We start from the raw sequence: 21,198 nt of genomic DNA, 5'->3' as shown, positions 1-21,198 counted from the left end.
ACCCTTTTCTGTCCTATATTATAACAATTACTAAACTTTAAAAACACTTTCTTGATTTGTTGAGACGTCCTGTGGTGAAGGGCGTAAATGCAAGTTCTTACTATAATTGTAAATGTCGCTTAATTTGGAGATAATGTAATCTCCCTTAAAAGAGAAAAAGTGGAAGGCAAATGGCTAATGTTACTTCAGAGATAATTTAAGTTATGCAGACTATAATTTATTATATAGAATACACTTTAATCATTGCAATAACCCTTTCCCGTAGAGATGTACCTGTCAATTTCGGGTCAATTTCTCATCCTCTAAACTCGGCCTATGGTGATTCTCGCTTTTCGTTAGCGCTGAGTTTTGAAGTAGCGCCATCAAAAATAGATCACGGCAGTAAAATGTAATTGTTTTTTCCTTAATGATCAGAGTGACAGGCGTAATGGAAATTTATAAATGAAACATCCGATGTTCTTTTGTCGCGGTTGGAAGCAGATGATGGTAGTGTGATGATTAGAATCCTGCTTTAAACAAAAGTTGCCCGACAGCATTTCACTATGTAATCATATGCTAAATAACACCTCACACCAGCCAATGGCCAAAAGCAAAGGCAGACGATCAATTTGTCTAATCCTTTTTTTAACGTTTTCTTTTAATGCTTCATTACAACTTCTCTCGATCACAGTCTACGAGGTCTGCGAGCCAGTATGGTATGAGCCAGTATGGTATGAGACCATACGAAAGCTTGGTACAAGCAGCCTACAAGTGAAATTAACTATAATTTTTCATTCAAATATTTATTTATCCGCATTTATCAATGTTTCGTATCAGATGCCTAACACCTTAAGTCAAAACCGAAACGCAGTAGGGAAAAAAAAGACCATATTTTATTTACTAAGGGGAAGGTGAAGCTGAACAGATGCAAACGTGTTATCAGCTCTTAAATAATCTTCAATACAAATTCGCCAAATACAAACACTCACATATTGATGATGGGTATCCTGTATGATATATTAGGACGTTTTTACACACAAACACACGTTCCAATATATACTATAAGGAACAATACCGAAGCCTCTTAAAACCTCCACTAGCAGTCAATGTTTGTGGAAGTTATGCTGTGATGCGCAGTATCTCAATATGGTGTTTAAATCGCTTAATACGCACGTTACTTCGACGTTGAGACCAGTAAATCTTGATAGGGATTGTCAATGTAGCCTCAGAGTTGAGTAGCCAGCACAAGATCTGCGGTCACACAATTTCCTAATTAGACACATCAAAGCCGATAGACCTCGCGAATTTCGGGTACTTTCACAGTGCACAGCGCCTACCATTCAAGATTCAGCGTCGTAGTTTTCAAAGACGTGTTCGGATCCTGAACTGAGAAGAAACTGTCTTTGGCGTTTTAGCGAAGTGGAACGCCCATTAAAACACAATTTACAAAGTTAAACATTAATTCCCACACACAAAAAAAATTTGCGTCTCTTTGTAATTGCTGTTCTTATTTCTGTGGCTAGATGCGTTTCAGTGTCAGAGAGCTTTTAAAAAAAGCTCCACTAACCTCATTTGTTGCAACGTATGCCCATGTAATTCCTTGGAGTATTGGGATTGGATGTTAAAGGAAGCGGTTCATTTTCCCAGAGGCTGCTGCATAGAATGCAAATCCGGTTATTAAGGCTTTTCAATTAACACGCCAAGTTATAGGCTGGTGAAAAGACATGATATCTTTTTCGAAATGCCTGAGCATGTGACGTGAAAGTAACTATATCCCACGAAAATGAAAACTCTAAGTCATCCTAATTCGATCATTGAATGAATACAATCAGATCTTAAAGAAATCAATAGGCAGACCACACATTTCACCGAAATAAACACATAAGAAAATTATATCATTTATTTTGACCTTATGTGGAAACTCCATTATTCGATTAATCTTTTGAAACAGTTCATTTAAACCATGACAGCATTATTTAACGATGGTTTAATGGCAGTACCCATATCTTGGAGTACTCTGGTTTAACTAGGAGAAAGTGAGGACTGCAGATGCTGGAGACCAGAGTTGAAAAGTGTGGTGCTCTTTTTTTTTGCAGGCCAGGCAGCATCCGAGGAGCAGGGCTCTGGTTTAAGTCTAACTCCAAGGACTTAAGTAAGTCAGGTTCTGAACAAGCGCTGCACTGTGAGACGAACCATCTTTGGGATGAGAGGTTCTGAGTGTCCGCTGCACTGTTGGAAGCGCAATCTTTCGAATCACAGATCATAAAATCCCTTCAGCGTGGAAGCGGACCATTTGATCCATCAAGTCTACATCTATCCTCTGAAGAGCATCCCACCCGATCCCTGTAACCCTGCATTTCCCGCGGCTAGTCGACCTAGCCTACACATCCCTGGATTCTAAAGGGCAATTTAGTAAGGCCAGTCCACCTAACCTACATATCTTTGGACTGTGGGGAAACCCAAGCTGACACTGAGAGAATGTGCAAACTCCACACAGTCGCATGAAGCTGGAATCAAACCGGGGTCCCTGATGATGGGAGATTCTAAAGGAATGTTGCACTGTTGGAAGTGCCACTCTTCAAACAAGAAGGTATGAGGAAGTGTTACACTGGTGAAAGTGCCATTTTTCAGATAATAGATTCTGAGGGTGTGCTGTACTAAGAGAGATGCCATATTTCAGTTCAGAAGTTAAATTGAAGTTTTATTGGTTATCTGGGATGGATGTTCAAGAGTTCTGGACACTTTTAAAAGAAAAGCAGAGTGACTCTCCAGGTAACCCTCAAAGCTATTTCTCTAAAATCTGGTCAGACCACATTGCTATAGTGGGACATTAGTTTAATTTGATTTATTATTGTCACTTGTACCTAAGCACACTGAATTTTTTTATTTTGTGTGCAGGACAGACAGATCATACCATACAAGTTCATACAGATCATTGAGTGATTGAAAAGAATGAGGCATGCAAGGTTATGGCTGCACTGAAGGTGTACAAAAAGCAAGATCAACATTTGATTTGAAAGTTGAGAGGTCCATTCAGCTGTCAAATAACAGTGGGGAAGAAAATGTACTTAAACCCGTTGATATATGTGTTTAAGCTTTTGTATCTTCTGCCTGTTGGGAGAGGTTAGAAGATATAACTAGGGTGGGAGGGGTCTTTGATGGTGTTGGCTGCTTTTCCGCAGCAACAGAAGTGTAGATGGAGTCTCTAGATGGGAGGTTGGTTTGCATGATAGTCTGGGCTTGTTCACAACTTTCTGTAGTTTCTAGATTCTTGAACACAACAGTTTCCATACCAAGCCATGAGGCATCCAAATAGAGCGTTTTCTATGGTGCACTTATAAAAGTTAGTGACGGACATACTAAATTTCCATAGGTTTCTGAGGAAGAAGATACCTTGTTGAGCCTTCTTAACCTTCACATCAACATGGGTGGTTCAGGACAGATTGTTGATTGTAGTCACTTTTGAGAATTCATTCTGGACCATCTCCACCTCAGTTCCATTGACTTTTGGGGTCTATCCTCCTCTTTGCTTTCTGAAGTCGATGATCAGCTCTTTAGTCTTGCTGACATTGAGATTGTTGAGATTGAGATTGTTATCTTTGCACCAAGTTTATGGAATTAACCACAGATTTTCCGACAGTACAACGTGCCATATAGAAACTAGGAGCAGTAGGCCCTTAGCGCCTTTGAGTGTGTTCTACTTTTTTTCATGATCATGGATGATCCTATATCTCAATGCCATATGCCTTTTCTCTATACCCCACACTCCACATTGCAAAAGTCTACAATTGATTGTTAAACGTGCTGAGATCAGGGAAAGGCACCGTAAATTGCAAACTTTATTTTATTAACTATGTGATTGTATTGTTGCGATTGTTAAAATCTTTCTGGATATATTCATGGTTTTAGAATCCCAGCGGGGTTATGGTTTAAATTGTGCAAAGTGTGTTTAAATAGTGACTTTTAGAACTGTTTTCACACTAGACGGTTTTGTTTTTCACTTTTAACACTTACTTTAAAAAACATACATTTCGCATGATTGTTAAAATTATGTATTGAGCTAGTTTTCAAAGTAGTGCCGAAATGATGCATCTAATCTTCGATGATTTTCCAATCATACAACCAGTTCCTTATTTGATGTTAATACAGTTCAATTCCATGGTGTCTTCGTCTGGTTAGATAAATGTAGTCTAATCTCCGGATGCTTCTGACGCGTTGTGACATTCGAATGATATCTGATTAATCTAAATTGATGTCGTCTGTCACATCTGCCGCACCTCTCCTTCAACATAGAGACTAAACACCATGTGGTCTCCTCCAACTCGAAAATGCTTTAGTGGAACTGATAGTTTACTGCCCGATATCCCTTCTACTTGGCAATGAAATGAGGCAGAACCAGATTTTCGAACGGACAATGTTTCTATCAATGAGAGGAGAAAGGATCACATCTAATACAGTTTCCCACACAGCCCGTCCCGTCTCCTCAGAATCATTCTCTCGACATTCCATATCACAAGACTGATGCTGTCAGCATTGATAAATCCTGCGCGTAAATCGCCGGTGTTCCCCAGTGATCTCTCCATTTTCTAATTCCATAGATGCTGTGTTAAATGAGGTGGATAATCCGAACAATGGTGGATATATTTTAATATGGATGAACCCAAGTTTACCTTCACTAATAATGATGATTTGTTTTTTTTAACTGTATTTTTCTAAAATAGTTACAAGATACACAACAATCTTTCTCGTTGTTGTTTGCAAATTAATTGAAAATGAAAACAAAGGTGTACTTATTTATTTTCCATATGCTTCACTCCGTGTATATGGAAAGCACCAACAACGTACGGCATGAAATGGTAGTAGTAGTAAATGCGTGAGCTGTTTAGACAGTCTGGCAGTTTTAGCTACTGAAGCATAATTGCACTGATGAGATATAATGTAAACTTTGAAAAAAGGCCAGCTACTCAAGGGAAGGACCTATAAGAGCTATATATTAGGTTGTTATGCTTTATCATTTTAGCAAAGATCCACTAGATAATGTACATTCATACAGATTATTTAATCTGGAATATGAATACATAAAAAAGGAACAAAAGTACAAAGTTACTGACAAAAAAAAACTCTCTTCACAGATAAGATGGGTTTTGAGTTGGCCTTCCAATTAATCCAGATCATCACTTTTTTTGGATTAGCTAACCAGAAAGAATTTAGGGAGACAAAGTTCCAAAGAGTGGGCAAGGCATTCAAAGGTTTTGCTACTACGGTGAAACAAGTAACAAGAAAGAATGAATATATTATAGAGTGGAGGGCTTAACACAGGTTGAAACATCAGTCTTAAGTAAACTGTTTATGTGAGAAGAAACTATGCTGTGGAGGAATGTCAAAATGACTATGAAGATGTTAAAATGAATACACTGATGAACAGATAGCTAATAGAAATCATAAAGACTAACAGCAATAGTTGAACAGGATTTAGTGTGGAATGGGAAATGTTTGCACCTCAAAACAATACTACAGCACAGAAGAGGTCATTCAGCTCATTTTGTCTGTACCTACTTATTGTTATAGCAACCTACTGCTGGCTTCCCTTTCTCACTGTGGTCAACGATGCTTTTCTCTCATTAAAGTTTATCCATCTCTTCTTGAAAGAAGCAATGGTCTCTGTCAGAATGGCAAACCATTCCTAGTACACCAGCTGTCATGATTTTCACCTTGTTAGTCTTTTTTCTTGCTCATAATTCTAAATTGATAAGTTCTTGTCACTCAGATAGATCAGATGAAATATTCATTGTATAGTATCTAACCACATATTTTTAAAGACTTCTGTTGAATCTTGTCTTAATCTTCTTTGCTCTGGTTGAAGTAGGTTCAGAATCTCAAGTTTCTCTTCAGAAATAATGTTATTTCTTCAGTATTTGCTGGAATGCTCAATGAGATGTAATTATGTAGATGGAGTTAAGATAGCAATAATTAAAGCATTACAAAAGTCAAATGGGGTACTAACAATATCAGAGATCATGGATTCAGTGACATTGGAGAGAGATGGGAACTATGAGAGGAGTTGTTTTGAAAGTGGAGGTAGTACTGCTTCACAAGTTGAATATGGAATGTAAACTTCAAATATGCTCAAACAGAACTTTGAGGTTTTTTTTCTTAACCATTAAAATGAATTGAGTAAGCATTCAACAAATGATAGGATGAGAAATTACTCTTGAGAAAAATATATTATACTGCCACTCTTGTGTTATAAGAAGTCTGGTCTTGTCCCAGAAATGGTACAGTAGCTACAGAATTAAATACTATGAAAAGGTTGGGTATTAAGTTGCATACATGAAAATTGAGCCTAAAATGTAATGATCAGTTTTGAGCTAAGGAAAGGCAGGTGGATTATATATGATGAGATGCAGTGGTGTCACCCTTGGAGATGGAGGGTGCATTGTCTATTGGTGTGTTTAAGGCAATCCACGACTAGTGGGCACTGGAGGGACTGCATTGCATCATCGATAATCAAGACATCATTTGAACTTGATGTGCTAATTTGCCTTTCAATATTTGTTTTAGCTTAGTAAGGACTACGCCTTAAGGAGTGGTGTTGTTTAATTTTTTTCCTTTTTATCGTCTTTTAATATCCAGAAGTGCTCTTACAGAAAACTGAATGGCTCTTTCCCATTGACAAATCACTTGTGATACTCTTTGTGCATTATCTGCAACCTGTAAATCACCTGAATTTTACAACTGATTATTTTACATGCAAAATCTGTTAAGACCAAAGCACACCATCAAACATGCGGGACAGGTAGGGAGGGAGGGAGGTAGAAAAATCAAAATGGAGTTGGAAAGGGAAAAAAAGCACTCCACATCCCACCATGATGTGCTCATTTCTCTCTAAAGGCATCATGATGACCTCCTTTAATTGATAACACCTGCAATTGGTAGAATATAAAAGAGCTAGAAATAGGTTGGTCAAAGCAGAAAAAAAAAGGTCCCATGATAGAAATGATTCTTGTGAAGATTCATGTGGAAATAAGAGCATGTTAGAATAATGTCTGGTTTTACCAATCTTGCTGATTTTTTTTTAACTGGAAAAAGAATCATGGAGGAGAATCGCCCTAAAATCGCACTCCTAAAAAGAAAGTCTGTGCTCTACAAGCACTTTAGGTATGTTTTACATTGTACTGTAAAATTTGAAGCTGGATGAAGGTTGAATTAGGATGGTTAGGGAAAGCACAGGGGCCAGAGGAAGTTAAGGGAACTAAAGGAAATGCTTCCATTTTCAACATTAAAAAACTCAAAAGATTTTTGCAACTGACATAAATTTGAAAATGATGGGGGCAGGGAGCTTGAATGAGGTGCTTAATCATGCAAATATTTGTTCTAGATCTCTTTTTTCTGTCAGCATGAATCCTATTATGAAATGAATGTAGGGCTATGATGTGATTTTTTTTGCAATGGCTATGGTATTACTCAGTCTGGATTTCCCTTATTTCACAGCATTCCTACCTTTAAATTAGAATGTTGTGTTACAATTCCAACACTTTGCAACACTTAATTTAGGCTGAGTATTTCAGTGCATTACTGAATGAGTGTCACTTTATTGACAGTGATGTGATGGTAAACCAAGGCCATGTCCAGCTGTTCAGGTGAATGCAAGATTCACAATTCATGGCACAATTCAACAAAAACATCTACAATAAATTAATTGGTGATTCACTTAATTTGATGTTTATAAAAATTTCTTGTGTGATAAATATTCTATTTGTTTGCCTAAGTAATACTTTAAATACATTTCAATGTGGAAGATACTAGCACATTTGTTAAAATTGCGGAAAATAGAATATCTTGAGATGGACAACATGAACACCATGGTTTTCCAAAAGGAAGGTCATGTTTAACCAACCTTACTAATTTACTTGAAGAAACCACTGTGGCACAGTGGTTAGCACTGCTCCCTCACATTGTCAGAGGCCCGGGTTCAATTCCTGCCTCAGGCGACTGACTGTATGGAGTTTGCACATTCTCCCCGTGTCTGCGTGGGTTTCCTCCGGGTGCTCCGGTTTCCTCCCACAATCCAAAGATATGCAGTTCAGGTGAATTGGCCATGCTAAATTGCCCATAGTGTTAGGTAAATGTAGGGGTATGGGTGGGTTGCGCTTCGGTGGGTCGGTGTGGACTTGTTGGGCCGAAGGGCCTGTTTCCACACTGTAAGTAATCTAATCTAAGACCGAAGACAATCAAGTGGATGCAATGTACATGGATTTTCAAAGACCTTCAACAAGTGCCACATGACAGCAGATTATCTGCTGGGAGATATCACTGATTTGCATGCACCAAATACAAGAAGACATAAACTGGCTTGCAAAATAGGTACTAAATGGCAAATGAATATCAATACAGTAGAGTGCTCCTTAAATCATGGAATTGCAGTTGAGTTTTTAAACATTAAAGTAGTAAATATTGTAGGATATTACATGATTTATCTTTAAAAAATGAATGAAAAATATTGCTAAATATTTCATGGAATAAAACGGCTTGAGGAGTCCCTGTTAAAATAGATTGTGCATGGTCAATGAACGTAACAAGCTTAATAAGTCAAAACGTATTTTCTTGACTTTTTTTGAGCTTTATATTGATTCTAATATTATGTTCTGATGATGTTTAATTTCATGTCTCCTGGAATTTGTTGCCCCAATATCCAATTCCATATTGTCAAAATTAGCTGTTCTCTGTTATCCAGTTGCATGTTCTCTGAATTGTTGCCTGGTATCCACAACTTTGTCCTCAGAATTTAATATTTGAAAAATCACATGTCTTTGGTGTTACGGTTCACAGTTATTTGATTCTATGTCCTCTGGATTTACTCTTCTTTAGTTTATATTTCTATGCTGTCTGAATTTACTGTCTAGTTATCCAGTACCATGTCCTCTGAATTTACTGTCCAGTTATCCAGTTCTACGTCTTCCGAATTTATTGTTTACTATTATCTGATCCTATACTTTCAGAATTTACTATTGCTGATGTCAATTCATGTTTAAGAATTTTACTGTCCTCTACTTTCTAAACCTTTGCTTTCAAAACTAATTGATCCGTTTGTATCATTTGCATAAAGCAGTCACCAATGCAAGTATCGTTTCCTCGTTTCTAATTTACTGTCCTCAGAATTTTCACTCCTCTGGTGTCTAATACCGTGTACACTCCGGCGACCACATCGGTTACTGGTATCTAAAATAATTTCTCCAGCTTTCAGCGCTAGTTTCACATAGCATCCAGTTTTCAGGGTAGCTGGAAGATGCAGCGAGATTCAGAATTCTTTCTCTTCCAGCCCTCTCAGCGGGGAACTGTGACAGCATCGATACAGATTTGATGTATCGTATTTTAATCCAATCCCTCGGTAGGAATGGGTTGGGATATGCTTTTATTATATGTGGTCTCTTCCCCAGTAAAATAAAAAAAAGTCTCATGTAACTTCTAGTAATGTCGCCCCTCTGGAAGGCGTTCGAGCGAACGTGTGTCTCTCATATTTCACTCTTCTGAGATAGAAATCGAGGTTCAATCTGATGTTAGTCTCTGCCGTCTTGCATCTTCAGCAGTGAAACTTAATTAGCTCCGACGTGAGTGTCAGAAAATTCGGGCTGCAGAGTGACTGGCTCTGAGAGCGCCACCTCTCCTACCCTCGGACGGCTTGGAGCTGCTGGGAGTTTTCTTCCGGCTACCCGCTGAGCTGTGCTACCTGCGGCCGCCGCCGCTGCTGCTGTTGCCAACCGGGCTGAGGCGGGCATCCTGGCCGTGAAGAGGCAGGAGGGACAGGCTGCCGACAAGCTCATCCCTCAAATCGCTGTCGGGGAGGCGGCCCTGGCGTCGGACGTTTGCTCTCCCCTCCCTGCCCCCTCCCCCCGGCTCTGGGTCCAGGAGAGGAGATCACGTCGGGATGTCTTACGCAGTAAGCATCCCGGTCCAAAACGAGCCGAGGGCCCGTGTGGATATATATATCGCTAGCTGCTTGCTGAGCTTTTGGGGTCGAGCTGGGTCTGGATTCCGGGGAGGGGGCGGACGGTTTTTGGGGGGAGTGGTGTTGGAATCTCGGTCCAGTACATGGGGGTGGGGCAGGGATCTCGGCCGCTCACGCCGCTTCAAACCTCTCCCGTTGTTTCCATCCCTCCTTCCCTCCCTCTTTTCCGCCTCCATCCATCCAACCAAACATCCATCCATCCATCCATCCAACCTTCCCTCCTCCTCACCTTCTCTCGCCGACTTTCCTCGCCTCGCCTCTCAGCCGCCAATATCCCACCGGGCCAATCAGAGGCGGGCGCGGAGGCCCACGTGACGGTGCCGGTGTGCGGGCCGCTCCAATCAAAGGCGAGGAAATGCCCGAGAAAAAGCCGGCGCGCGCCCGGGCGGCTCATCAATAACAAGTTTCCGAGCGCGAGGGGACACACAGAGACAGACACAGAGGCAGAGAGCGCGAGCTCCCAACCGTCAACCGGCTGCGAGAGCGCGAGCGCCCAGCCCAGCCCAGCCCAGCCCGAGACTCACTGACAACCACAGAGAGCGCGCGAGAGAGAGGGAGAAGGCTACAGCCGCGGAGGAGCCGTCGCCGCAACCATCACCGCCGCCGGACACACATGTGGCGGTGCTGCTCGCTGCGTCCAGGATGCGTGATGTGCCCTGTGTAAGATGGTGGGGTCGGAGAGCCTGGGATTGAGCCGAGCTCCCGCGATCCGCCGCCGCCTGTCGACATGGTGGAGTCCCACCCGCCAGGCTGGCCACCTCTTCACCCGGACCACCGCGCGGGCTTGCTGCTGGCGATGCTGACCCTGTCCACGCTCCCCGTCCAACTCTGTGCTTACCCCACCTCCCTGAGCGACTGTCAGACACCCACCGGCTGGAACTGCTCGGGTAAGGGCCAGTGCAAGGTGCCGAGCGGGATAGAGGGGAACCGGGCAGGGGAAGGGAAGGGACGGGGTTGAGGGAGGACTCCCATTAACTTCCAGTCGCCAGCACGATCCCGGCGCTGATGCTGAAAGTTAGTCTGTGATTGAGTGGCTTGCTGATGGCTTCAGGTGAAGTATTGCGAAGATGTTGCAGACGAGCGTCTGGGTTTTAAAAGAACTGCAAGCAGAGCGTTTCTACCCGGTATTCTGAAAAGTGCACAACCTTTCTCCGCGTCGCTGTCTGATCTAAGAATTTCCCACATTTTCCGTTTTCCAGCGAACGTTTTAAACTCAGGCTGAATTTGATTTATTCCAGGGATTTTTTTTTCGGGCAAGGGGGCTGATTGTTCCCTCGCAGCCTCCAGCTTCGCGCTGGTCATTTTTTTTTGTTTTGTTTTGTTCTGTTCATGCTGCTTTCCCTGCCCTTTCTTTTTAACCTCCCCCTCTCCAAAGAAATAATTTGATCGCGGGGAGCGAAAGCCCTGGGTTCTTCCCACCCCCGAAAGCATCCTGCCTGACACACCAGCCCGGATTTGGCGACTGCTTCTTGCAGCAGATCTTCAGCGCCCCGCAGAAGCCGGGGCTGTTGTGAGGACGGATGGAGAGACTGCATGGGGGTGATGTGGGAAATAAACTGCATGTTTCAATGCAAAAATAAATCGTTTCTTCTTCTTCCCCACCCTCCCCGCAGATCATATTTTCTGTCGCAATTCCACACACACACACACACAAAAACTGGGCTGCTAGCGATTTTAGTCTGCGGCTTCAGACTTGTGATTAACCACATCTCCAGTGGCAAGATTTAGGTCATCAATATTCGTTAGAAACAGACAATGACAGGCTTTCACTTTTAAAAAGAAAACGAGCCTTCTCGATCCCTGTTGCAACTTGATCATGTCACCTCCAGATTCCTGCCCCTTGCGTGGATATGTTTGTGTACGTCTGTGAGATATATTTGGGTGTAAATGAAGCATTTATAACAACAAGAATTAGGCACCAAAAGGGGGGGGGGGGGGGGGCGGAGGGAAATCGGATAAAGCATTGAGGGAAGAGGACCGCAGATGTGGAGTGGTGAAATTCAATTTAAAGATACAGTGGCGTGTTCAGAGGCAACTGCAGTCTTGAGCTTGACAGAGGGTTGCAAAAGCTGCTGTGGGGTTGCCTTTCGCAACTCTTGGGCCATCACGGCAATCTGCCCAGAGACACCTCAACCATCGCTGAGCGAGAATGCCCCTTTCCCCACCAAGCACCCGGGGACAAAGTAGATGACGAACCCTTTCCAGCTACTTACTCCATAGACCGATGCTTTCCATCTGCCAACGAATAGGGTTGGCGTCTGATCTTCAACAGCCACGTAAGTTCTGTCAGTACTTGTCTTTTCTCTTTATCTTTTTAATATTTCAAGGTTTTGATGACCGAGAACACGACTTGTTTCTTTGCGACATTAATGCGTGTCAGTTTGGTGGGGAGTGTTTGCGGATCGGAGAGACGATAACCTGCGACTGCCAGCTCAAGGTAAAATAACAGACATCGCTGGTTCTGCTTTCTTTTGGCTGCTGTTTTAATGGGGCTCCGTTTAGTCTGGGTGAACTGGGAGAGACTACTGTCTGTCCTACTCGGAATGTGTGCAGTGTGGACCTTGCAGAAAGTCTGGCAGATTCTTATTATAAATTGTTTCTATTTTAGTGCAGCACTGACTATGTGCCAGTGTGCGGCTCCAATGGCTATACCTACCAGAACGAGTGTTACCTGCGACAGGCTGCGTGCAAACAGCAAAGTGAAATAAAGGTGCTGGGTGAAGGATCTTGTCCCAACGGTATGCATACTGTATTATGCATAATAACCGCTAACACGCGCTTTTAACCCTGGGTTTTATCAATTCATAACATAAGTCAGATTTTTTGGCGTGATTTTATTTGCAAGGAGTTGCTAAATGGGCCGGCTCAGGCAACAGCCATGGCTCGTTATCACGTTTCAGAGCTATTATTGAAGCGTATTGAACGGAAATGGGAACTGGAAGTACCCAGTGCTAGGCACTTAATCACAATCTCACCCACAATAAAATACATTCGTGTTACTTAGAGGGCCATAGTAGGTATTTGGACGTTTGTTCATCAGTTTAATTTCTCTCATAATGAACAATAGAAGCTGTATGCATAGACTGCAAGTAATGTTAGAATGAAAAAAAAATCCTGTAGAAAAAATTCCAGTTATACTACTGTGCCTTCTAATTAGATCTCGTCTCTCTACAGATATGGGATCAGGTTCTGGAGATGGAGGTAAGTGCCTGTCGTAAATGTATTTTTAATCTAATCATAGAATTGTTACAAACGCTGCCATGTCATCTTTAGATGATGCATCTTATGATGTAGACATCAAGTTATTTTCCCCTCTACAGTTTTTCTCCTTTTATTTTCCTGTAGATGCTATTTACTTTCTGGCAACCTGCTTTAGCTGCAAGGGCTAGACAGTCTGGGCCACTCTGCAATGACAGGCAATGTTACTGCATGATAGGTGGGACCTGAATTGGGGATAGCTGAGTGACAGTTTTATTTTCCTTCCCTTCATTCACCAGGTGTTGAGCACCCCTGAATAAAACTGAAGCACATTCCAGTGACATACTAAATTCTGAGACTTCAACTCTCAGCCTCTTGAGTTGAGAGGAAGCTATTCTTACACCTGTGCAATGTCCTGTGAAATGTTTCCATTAAGTACACAGATGAAACTTTGTGAAATTGTCTACTTACTGAAAACAGAAAACTGAAATGTTAATATATTCTCACTGACAGTTAGTTTGCAATATGGCAATAATCCTGCAACTTAATGCTATCATAGAACAATCAAGCAAGGGAGGAAATTGTACAGCCCATCTTGCTAATATTGATTCTTTTGTAGATCTGGACATTTAATCATAATTTCAAGTTTTCTGTATCTTGGTTATTATTAGTCTGAAGAACAATGCTTCTTTTACATTACATTCTACTGCAATGAAATCTATTTGTTTATATGTATATTCATTATTTAAATATTGGGTTACACTCGTCAGAAGACATTCCTAGGCTTTTGGCATTTTGGAGGTCTAAACTCCATAAAATATCTGTTTGCTTTTCATATATCAAGAATGAATGTGAGCATTTAATTTTGGAGAGATATAAATTGCGTTTAAAGTTAGTAGGGAAAGTGAGAAATGAATCTCCAGGATCAACTGTCAAAGTACTTACAAGAAAACATCTACAAACAGATTCTGCCATTCACATTCATATTAAAGATGAGCAATTATTAACTCAGCCTTTTATGTGAATACTTCATTTATAGTACAAGCTTTATTATTTGGTTTCTGTCATATATGGGCCTCAGGTGTTTTTTTTCAGAAAATGTCCAATAAATATTTTCAATATTTTATTCACCCAACAAGACTGAAGTGTGACTTGATAGAAGGATTTAAAATTATGGCGTATTGGGTAGATTAGATGGAGAAAATGTCTCTATGATTCAAGGAATTTAACATAGGAGACATAAATATAAGGTAGTCACTAGTAAATCCAAAAAGAAATTCAAAAGAATTTTTTTTCTCAAAATGGCTAGAATCTGGAACTTGCAGTCTCATGCAGTCATTAATTTAAGTGGCATAGTTGGATTTAAGAGGAAGATAGAAGGCACGTGAGAGACAAAGGAACAGTAAATTATGCTGATAAATTAGTAAGGTGTAGGAAGAGTAGAGTGGCGCAGAATGACTAGCACAGACTAGTTGGGCAGAATAATCTGTTTTTATACTACTAACCTGTATATAAAAGATGCAGTTTAATAAATGATGTCACTTCATAGGTTGAAATTTTCTTTTCACAACCAATAGCCAGACAGCTGTAATGATTATTTAACATTCTTAAGTGGTTAGTGCATCACCATTAGTTAAACAATTTTGTTGTGAATTAGCTGAGTGGCTAGGTATTGAAGCCCATTCCATAGTGAGCCTGGTGCATTGCATATGAGTCAGAAGACAAAGCCATCTTAGTGGACAGGATAATTCCCACAACATGACAAATAGGGTAGTTCCATGGAGGTAATTACATCAAATATGAACTCTGTTAATATGGCAGCTTTTCACAATCACAATGGTTGCAAAATTGCTTCCTTCTGCCATTCTTTCCATTTGTCTTGAAATCTTGCATCAGTGAGTTATATATGATCCAAAAATAACAGGAGATCATCTGGCCCATCTTGGTACATCCACCTAGAATAAGGGAAAAATACATGCAGTTCCCTATTACAGCATCTGTGTGTAGAATTAATATAAGATTTAGTGGCATGCTATGCTTTCCAAAAAGCATTCAAATATTAACCACAGATTACATGAAGAATTTACTCCTGCTATCTGTTCAGAGTTTCCTTTTAACCAGTTTTCACCTAAACTGTCTTATTTGTATACAGTTCAACACATAGACCACTCCTGATCTACCCATTGTGTTTGATTATCCCTTTTATCAATTTGACTACAGTGGTCAGGGAATAATGAGAAGACAAAAGGGATAGAGCTGTAGTCTGGCATGTTATTGTCCTTCTGAATTGTCTTGGAAAACAATGTTACAATACGTGAACAATGCTAAGCACTCACTTCTCTCCAAATTTGCAGTAGTGATGGATGGTATGGTTAGCTGAATGATTAGTTGTATGCTCTCTATAACTATGAGTCAGAAATCAAAATTGGTGGTCAAAACAGCATTGACTTTGTGTTACTATTTATTGGCAAAATAGTTAAAGCTGTTCTCATGAAAGCTTCTTTTACCATGCTATGGTGTCAGTGAACTTAAACACCCACTTTATTAATGTTCTGATAGATCATTGGACAAGAGTTGATTTCATTGTGAAATGTAAATTGGCACAATAACAGCCTGTTGATACTAGTGCCTGTGTTACTTCTGAGTCATCCTCCAAGGCTGAGGGAATTCAGTTGTGTCAACATTTTTCCAAAAAAAGATTGAGGGGAAATTTACTGGACATGCTCAAAATTGAAGAGTTTTGGTAAGATAGAGAGCAGAAATTGGTTCCAGAAACAGATGGATTAATGAGGAGAAAAACCAATTAAGATAATTGGCGAAACAATTTTAGTAGATCAGTGAGTTTGATGTCAAATGCAATGTCTGAAATGAAACAAATCCAGAAACAGTTTTCAAATAGGAATTGGATATATATTTAAAAGCAAAATTTGCAAAGGCATGAAGGAGATTCTCGAGAATAGAATGAATTAGGCAGTACTCTCAGGGAGCTGGCATAGACATGACAGGCCAGATTACCTTCTCTCTGATTCTCAATGGCTGAATTTCAAACAATGAAACATAGCAATTCTAACAATGAAATTTCATTGCACAGTCATAGGTAGGTTAGTTTGGTTATAGATAACTATATTGCATACAATTCACCAATGGATTGGGTAGCCACGCACAACATCAAATAAGGAAACTTTTTGGTTTACCATTTGCTTCATTAAACACTCCATCGAATATATATTATCAAGTTACAAATTGACTGAATTATTGTATACTGCAAATTGTCATTCATTTACCTTTGAGAAAATAAACTTAGTTTTCTAAAGGTAAGGGAATACAAAATCATGTGCTTAACTTCAAGTAATGGCAGGTCAAATCTGAAGTTCAATAATTGTGGAATAGAATCATAGAATAATAACAGCAAAGAAGGAGGCCATAGGGCCCATGTCTTTGCTGGTCTGTCTACAAGAGCTAGTCCCATTTCCTTGCCCTATTGCTGTAGTTGTGAAACTTCACTGAGGTGTTTTTTTCAATCGCTTTTGGAAAGCCACAATTGAATCTACCTCTACCATGCTTTGGTAGTGCATTCTATATATTGATGTCTCACACATAAAGATATCTGCTCTTTAGCTGGTCCCCTTAAATTGTTGTCTTCCAATTCTCTCCCCTGTTACCCATTTACTGATGGAATCAGTTTATTTCCTTCTTCTACGTCCAGACCCCTCACTATTGTGAAAACTTCTATTGGATTCCATCTTTTAACAGATCAACCCCAACTTCCCTATTATAATCTCACAACTTAAGTCGCTCATTCTGGAACTATTCCCGTAAATTCTTTCTCTGCCCTATTTAAAACTACCACATCCCTCTTAAAATACAATGCCCAGAATTGAACACCATATTTTCTTGATCCAAAGCAGTACATTTTTTTCTTACAAAACTTTCTCGTTAAGGCCTTTGGTTTTTTGCTCCTGTGTCTCTTATTTATTACAGTTTAGGATTCTGTATTCCATTTTAATCACTTTCTCAACTTGCCCTTTTGCCATCAACGATTTCTGCACATATACTCCCAGGTCTCTCATAAAATATCATCCTTTATATTGTCTCATCATTCTTTCTACCAAAGTATAATACCTCACAATTCTCTACATTATATTTCTTTTGCTACCATTTTACCAGCTTCCCTTTGTCTGTATAAGTCTATAACTATCATATTTCACAAATTTTGTATTGTTTGCAAATAATGAAATTGTGGCGATAGTGAGGACTAGATGCCAGAGGAAAATCGACCTTTCGGGCAAAAACCCTTCCTGCTCCTCAGATGCTGCCTGACCTGCTGTGCTTTGCCAGCACCACTCTACTCTTGACTCTAATCTTAATAATGAAATTGTGCCCTGATCTCCCTTGCCAAAATCGTTAGTATAGATCAAGAACAGCTAGGGAACCTCACTTCATAACATTCTCCAGTCTGAAAAAAAATCTGTATCCTGTAACCATTATATCCTTACTGCTATAGCCATTTTTATTCCAATGGACTTAAACTTTGGAGACAGACGCTTTCCAAAAGTGCCTTTGGAAGTCCGTGTAGACCACATTAACCACGCTACCCTCATCAGCCCCTCCGTCATTAAAAAAGTAGTCCCATTAGTTATCGATTTGCCATCAACAAATTCATGCTGATTTTCTTTAATCAATCCATACATCTTGAAGTGATTACCAAGATTGTCCCACCATCGATGTTAAACTAACTGGCCTATAGGTGCTGAGTTGCTCTAGGCCTTTTTTTTAATAAGACATACTGTATTGAAATTTTTAGGACTCCTGTACCACTTTTCCAGTTTGTATAAAATTCTAGCCAGTACCTCCACAATTTCACCCTTGCATTCCATCCAGTTCTGATCCCTTATCAATTTTAATTATTAGCTAGCCTTTGTGATATCATCTCTTAGTTTTAGTCCATACGATATCTCAGCTATTTATTTTGCATTACCATTTCGGGAACACGTTCTTCAATAAAGATAAATGAAAATTACTCACTTGCTATTGCAGCCAAGCCCTCTACTTCCCTATGTTGATCGCCTCTTTGCTCCCAAATCAGCCATGCCTTCCTTACCATTATTTCATCATTTATATGTCTATCAAAGACTTGTGGGTTCCGTTTTATGTTGGTTGCTGCCTTATTTTGCTCATACTCTCGTTTTCTCTCTTCCTGTTTTAAGTATTCTCTGACCTTTCTATAGTCAGGCTGAAGTGGGTACTGCAGATGCTGGAGATTAGAATCAAGATTCGAGTGGTGCTGGAAAAGCACAGCAAGGCAAGCAGCATCCGAGGAGCAGGAAAAGACGACATTTTAGGCAAAAGCCCTTCATCAGGAGTGAGGAATTCCTCATTTCTGATGAAGGGTTTTAGCCCGAAACATTGATTTTCCTGCTCCTCAGATGCTGCCTGACCTGCTGTGCTTTTCCAGCACCACTCGAACCTTGACTCCTTTCTATCGTCAGTTTATTTCTCACTTTGTATTATCAACCAGGCATCTGTCAATTCCTACTTCTGCTGTTTAATCTTAGTTTCCATCTCTTTTATCATCCGGCGAGTTTTGGCTTTGTTTCTTTCCTTCACATTAGATCCACATTAGTATTTGTGCTAGAATCCTCTGTTTATGTTGGGTTCCTCTCTTTTTTTCTTTTCACTTTTAATAAACAAACCAGTATCATATTAAAGTTGTAGGTTAATACACCATGGAAAGAGGTCACTGACCTTATCATTCCTGTGCTGACTCTGAAAGAGCTATTCAATTATTCTCATCCCTTACATTTTTTCATTACTCTGCAAATATTTAATTTTCAAGGATGTACACGTGATTTTCTTCTCAATTATCATTGACTCTTACGATACCATATTTTTCAGCCTGTGCAATACAGAAAATAATTTGCGACATTAAACAAAATGTCTGTACATCTCCTCTGCTCTTTTTAAAGTCTTAGCATCAAACAGCATGAAACAGAGTCTTTTGTCCAAATTGTCCATAATGACCAGGTTTCCCAAATTAAACTAGTTCCATTTGCTTGTGTTTTGCCCATATCCCTCTCAACCTTTCCTATTCATGTACCTATCCCAATGTCGTTTAAATCTTGTAGCTGTACTTACATCTACCACTACCTCTGGCAGATTCATTCCATATACACATCGTTCTGTGTGGAAAAGTTGCCCTTCATGTCCCGTTTAAGTCTCTCCCCTCTCACCCTAAACCTATGCCGTCCATGTTTGAATTCACCTACCCCAGGAAAAAGCTCTTTGCTATTCATCTTATAAATGCTCCTCATGATTTTTTAAACCTCTATAAAGTTACTCCTCAACATCCTACACTCCAGGGAAACAAATCTGAGCCTATCAGCCTCTCCATATAACTTAAACCTTTCAGTCCGGCAACATCATTCTAAATCTTTTTGGTCTGTTTTCCAATTTAAGAATATCCTTCCTATAGCAGGGCAACCAGAACTGTACACAGTGTTCCAAATGTGGCCTCACCAGTGTCCTGTACAGTGTAAATTGATGTCCCTACTCCTTGACTCGATGCTCTGACCATATGATGGCAAGCATGCCGAATGCCGCCTTCACCACCCTGTCTACCTGTGACACCACTTTTAAGGAACTATATACCTGAACACTTTACATCTCTCTGTTCAATAACCTCCCCAGGGTCCTACCGTTAACTATGTAAGTCCTGCCCTGGTTTGACGTACCAAAATGAAATGACTCACATTTATCTAAATTAAACTCCATCTGACAATCCTCAGCCCATTGACCCAGCTGATCAAGATCCCGTTATACTCTTAAATAACCTTCTTCACCACCCGCTATGCCATCATTTTTGGTGTCATCTGCAAACTTACTAATCATGCTTCCTATATTCTCATCCAAATTGTGTGTATAACTTACAAACAATAGTGGACCAGCACAGATCCTTGCGGAACACTCTAGTCCAAAGAATAATCTTCTACCACTACCCTCTGTCTCCTACTGTCACACCAATTTTGTACCCCATGTGATCTAACTTTACTAACCAGTCTACTGTGTGGAACCTTGCTGAAGGCCTTAAAGTCCATGTAAACAATGCCTACTGCTCTGCCTTATCTGCCCTCTTGGTCATGTCCTCAAAACAAAACTCAGTCAAGTTTGTGAGACATGATTTCCATTGTACAAAACATGCTGACTATCCCTAATTACTCCTTGCCCATCAAAATGCATGTAACCTGTGAACCTCAGAATCCTTTCCAACAACTTGCCCACCACTGACATCAGACTCATCAGTCTGTAGTTCCTGGCTTTTCCTTGTAGCCTTTCCCCTCAGTAATGGCACAACGTTAATCACCTTCCAGTTTTCTGGCACCTCACCTGTTGCTGTAGATGATACAAATATTTCTGCTAGGGGTCCTGAAATTTATTCCTTAGCTTCCCACAATGTGGTTGTATACACTTGATCAGGTCCCAGGGATCTATCTACCTTTGTGTTTTAAGACCTCAACTACAATCTTCTATGTAATGTGGACTGTTAAAACATTGTTCTTTATTTCCCCTAGTTTCTTAGCTTCCATTTGTCCACAGTAAATACTTATGCAAAATATTAGGTTAATTTCTCACCCATCTCCTATGGTTCCACATAGATGGCTTTGTTGATCTTTAAGGGGCCCTATTCTCTCCCTTATTGCTCTTTTCCCCCTAATGTATTTGTGAAATCTTTTGGGTTTCTTTCTCCTTAACCTTATCTGCCAGAGCTGTCATGTATTCCCTTTTTGCCCTTCTGATTCCCTTTTAGGTATGATTCTCCTGCCCTTCTACTCCTCAAGAGACTTACTTGATCTCAGCTGTCTGTACCTAACATATGCCTCCTCTCTTTCTTGACCAGATCCTGAACATCTCTAACCATCCAATATGCCCTACTCCTACCAGCCCTGTCCTTCTCTCTAACTGAAATATACTGTCTGAACTCTTGTCAATTAACTCTTGTTAATATTTTGTTAATTATG

At 40.3% G+C, this 21,198-nt stretch overlaps 1 protein-coding gene across 1 annotated transcript in view; it reads left to right on the top strand.

Moving 5' to 3' along the window:
* Positions 1-10,254: 10,254 nt before the first annotated feature.
* Positions 10,255-21,198, top strand: part of tmeff2a (transmembrane protein with EGF-like and two follistatin-like domains 2a) — a 93,236-nt gene continuing 82,292 nt past the window's right edge. The window contains exons 1-4 of the mRNA XM_060827389.1: positions 10,255-10,872; positions 12,313-12,422; positions 12,594-12,723; positions 13,160-13,186. Coding sequence (XP_060683372.1) covers positions 10,713-10,872; positions 12,313-12,422; positions 12,594-12,723; positions 13,160-13,186 — 427 coding nt within the window. The 5' untranslated portion in view covers positions 10,255-10,712. The remainder of the gene's footprint in view (positions 10,873-12,312; positions 12,423-12,593; positions 12,724-13,159; positions 13,187-21,198) is intronic.

This window comes from Hemiscyllium ocellatum, chromosome 7 (assembly GCF_020745735.1).
Source record: "Hemiscyllium ocellatum isolate sHemOce1 chromosome 7, sHemOce1.pat.X.cur, whole genome shotgun sequence".
NCBI lineage: Eukaryota > Metazoa > Chordata > Chondrichthyes > Orectolobiformes > Hemiscylliidae > Hemiscyllium > Hemiscyllium ocellatum.
Note: the sequence above shows the minus strand (reverse complement) of the source record. Positions and strands in the feature narration are given on the sequence as shown.